The sequence below is a fragment of the Otolemur garnettii genome, unplaced genomic scaffold (genome assembly GCF_000181295.1).
Source record: "Otolemur garnettii isolate 467f Iridium unplaced genomic scaffold, OtoGar3 scaffold00155, whole genome shotgun sequence".
Classification (NCBI taxonomy): domain Eukaryota; kingdom Metazoa; phylum Chordata; class Mammalia; order Primates; family Galagidae; genus Otolemur; species Otolemur garnettii.
The window spans coordinates 577,709-581,693 of record NW_003852550.1 but is presented as its reverse complement, the minus strand read 5'-3'; the positions used below and the strand labels follow the sequence as shown (position 1 = coordinate 581,693).

Below are 3,985 nucleotides of genomic sequence, written 5' to 3'. Positions count from 1 at the left end.
ATATATATATATATATGTATATATATATATATTTCTACTGATTGACCTGGGGACCATGTATATTCTTATTTATTAAGATAATGCAACCTGAGCTCCACTAGACTTACAAATAAACTCAGAAAATTCCTTCTTCTTAAATTGGCAACTCCCATACAGATGCAAATGATCTAATTCCACTGTCAAAAGAACCAGCTGGCTAGGTGCAGTGGCTCACAGCTGTAATCCTAGTACCGTGGGAGGGTGAGGCACGGTGGATCCCGAGCTCCAGACTAGCCTGTTCAAGAGCTAAACCCCATCTTTACTAAAAATAGAAAAAAAATAGCGGGGGATTGTGGTGGGTACCTGTAGTCCCAGCTACTCAGGAGGCTGAGGCAAGAGAATCACTTGAGCCCAAGAGATTGAGGTTGCTTTGAGATATGACACCGTAACTCACTGAGGGTAATAAAATGAAACTCTGTCTTCAAAAAATAAATAAATAAAAGAACCAGGGTGGCGCCTGTGGCTCAAAAGAGTAGCGTGCCGGCCCCATATGCCAGAGGTGGCGGGTTCAAACCCAGCCCGGGCCAAATACTGCAAAAAAAAAAAGAACCAGCTTATATTTTTACTATTAAATAAGAGTAATAGCATAAAATCTGATGCTTAAGCTAAATAATATCAAATAGCAGGATGTAAGAAAATTCTCAAGTTAAATAGAATTCCTCACCTTGGTTTATCCCCAAGGGAATCCAAAAGATTATCTGTACAGATTTGTACATGAATTTGCATAGCAGCATTAACCATAATGGACAAAAAGTTAGAATAGTCCAAGGATTCATTAACTGATGGATAGCCAAACATGGAATACCCATATAAGGGAATATTAGCAAAGAAAAGGAATGGATGACTGATTTATGCTGCAACATGGAGGAACCATGAAAAGATTATGCTAAGGGGAAAAAACCAGTCACAAAAGACTACATATTATATGAGTCCATTTACACGAAATGTCCAGAACAGGCAAATCTATAGGGACCGAAAGCAGACTGGTAGTTGGGCAGGGCTAGGAACGGGAATGAGAGTTGACTGCAAATGGGCATAAGGGAATGTTTTGGGGTGGAATGTTCTAAAACTGGACTGTGGTAACACTTGCACAACTCTCTACATTTGCTAAACATCATCCAACTGTACAGTTACAATGAGTAAATTATGTAAATTACACTTCAACACAGCTGTCTAATTTTCTTTTTACGTTAAAAAATTTAAAATACCCCTCCAACTGAAAGTTAACTCTGTAGGCATAGAGGCTAAGCATATAGGCATGACACGTACCCTACTGGCCTATTACCACATAAGACAGGCGTACCTGGCTTGATAATCATGGGTCCGAGGTGTTCCAAGCATCTATGTATTAACATGTTTGACAAAAGAAAGATGCACTGAACTCAGTAACAGCATCCTAACAATCATACTGCCAAAGAGAAGGCTAAAGGAAAACTTCAAAGTAATAAAAGGGCCTATGTCATGGATAGCATAAAGATGGACTGGCAGCCAGGTCTTTTTTAAATCTTGTATTATTAATGGCCAACCTCATTATTTACTTTGCTGACATCTAAAAATAATTCCTCATAAATTTAGTGATATTAAAATGGAAGCTACTGGGCAGCGCCTGTGGCTCAAAGGAGTAGGACACCAGCCCCATATACTGGAGGTGGCAGGTTCACACCTGGCCCTGGCCAAAAACTGCAAAAATAAAAAATAAAAAATAAAATAAAATGGAAGCTACTATTTGTAATGAAATGTATAAATGTATATCGTACTAAATTTTAGTTTCTCTTGATCAAAATATACCATGTATCACTGACCATTGACATTCAGCCATTTTTTCATCCCTAAATCCAGGCATATTTTATGTGAAAAGTTAGTATATGATAGCTAAACTATATACCATATTTTTATTTGAATTTTATTTACATTTTATATTGAAAGAGAATCAATACAAATCAGAACATATTTACAGCATTTCAAATCAGTGTACAAGAATGCAATGGTTTCATCTATTCTATATTCAGCAAACAAAAATACGTGTCTGTTCTGTTTTTGCCTGAATTCTGCTGCAATTTGCACTGAAAACAAAACTCTGAAACAAAAGATAAGCCACGCAGAATACAAATAAAGTGCATTTTAAATAGATCTATTGAACTTTGGTGGATGAAGCTTCAAACTTTAGATTAAGGCACCTGGAATTCTCCCCCCCCTCTTTTTCAAACTCCAAAAAATGCATTCACAAAATTTATAGCTACATGGACAGAATTTCAGTTTATCTAATATAATTTTAGCCCATTTAGGTCAAATGTAAACTCAACTTTTAAAGTCAACATTTTTCAGAAAACATTTTCTACAGACTAATTTTACAGGACATTTTCTGTAGACTAATTCATGCACAAAGATCGATTACCAATTGTGTGACTTACACCGTCATTACCGTTTTCAAATAGCTTGGTAATTTATGTACTGTGTTTTTGAAAATTGCATAAGTTTGAGAAATAGTTACACAGTATTTTTGTCTATAATGTGTCAAATTGGTGTCACTAATACACTAATCAATTCAGTCCATATTCTCTGATAAACTATACTCAACACTCAAATGAAGTACATTTAGCCTAATTTTAAAAACCAGAAAAAGTTAAAATGAATATTTTGCTTTAATCTTGTTCTATTAACTTAATGTAGCTTAAATAGACATTTCATGAAGTACTAGCCTAAGTTTGCATTGCTTTTTACATTACAATTCCAGATCAATATAAGCACCTGGAGAAAACCCCTGACACATATAGCCCAAGCTAAAGTATTATTATTTTTAATTAAGATACTATCATAAAATAGATTATAGCTACTCCACGTTTTAAAAGCAGTATGTTTTGATAAGAAAACTGTTATAAATGAAAAATGTGACTCCTTCAAGAGTGTTTTGAATGTTTAAAAATGTGGCTATCACTATTGAGAGAAATCTTGCCTATGAAAAAGATTATAATGAGTTTGTGGGAAAAAGAGTTAGTAGGTTAAATATTGTAAGCCGCTTAACTATAGCATAATATTAATCATCTCAGCACTTTCAGTATCATTCTGATTTTATTGAGTTTATCCAATTTATTAAAAGTAAACTAAGCCCTGATTGGCAGTTCTGTTATTAACCACCAGGTCAAGTTTTCTGTTGACACAGACTTTATGATTTAATTTCTCGAATAACAGTCTCTTGATCAGGAGTTTCATCTTCTTCAAAGGTTGGGTTGTCAACATGAGGAATGACATCCACTGCCACGGAATTCGCTTCATGGTTTACCAGCTGCAGATTCTCATCTTTAAAAAGAAATGGCAATTTTTAGGACAATTTCACCCCTGTCTTCTTCTAAGATAAAATTCAACATTTATTTCTAAAACGACTTTCTTATTGAATTTCATCATACTCTGATTATTATCCTACTTCCCTGAGCCTTTAGTGACTAAATGATTTATGCTATGTCTTACATAAAGCCCCTGTGGCATTATCATGTTGGCTTATAATTACTCTTTTTTTATTCACATATGTATGCTTATTTCTACCTAGATTATAGCCTCCATAAGAGCAAAAGTTACATTGTTGTCTCCACATTTCACTCACCTAGGCACTTTAAAAAATAACCAATGCTTTTCATATACAAACACATATACATAGATTTTTGAAAATCAAGAGGAAGTTGGGTGGGTGCCCCAAATGGAATATAAACAGTAATAAATGAATCTTAACTGTATCACAAATGAAATATATAATCATTCTGAAGAGAGTGGGGGAAGAAAACTACTAAACTGAAATAACTTTGGAAAACAGTATTTTGATTCTAACCTTTAAGACTAAAAACCAAGGCTCGGCGCCTGTGGCTCAAACGGCTAAGGCGCCAGCCACATACACCTAAGGTGGCGGGTTCGAATCCCCAGCCCGGGCCCGCCAAACAACAATGATGGCTGCAAC

General features: G+C 35.2%; 1 protein-coding gene across 2 annotated transcripts in view; it reads right to left on the bottom strand.

Moving 5' to 3' along the window:
- Positions 1-1,912: 1,912 nt before the first annotated feature.
- RNF128 (ring finger protein 128, E3 ubiquitin protein ligase) overlaps positions 1,913-3,985 on the bottom strand; it is a 97,552-nt gene continuing 95,479 nt past the window's right edge. For both annotated transcript variants that reach the window (XM_012811380.1, XM_003799718.2), the window contains exon 7: positions 1,913-3,336. In XM_012811380.1, the coding sequence (XP_012666834.1) occupies positions 3,203-3,336 (134 nt within the window). In that variant the 3' untranslated portion in view covers positions 1,913-3,202. The remainder of the gene's footprint in view (positions 3,337-3,985) is intronic.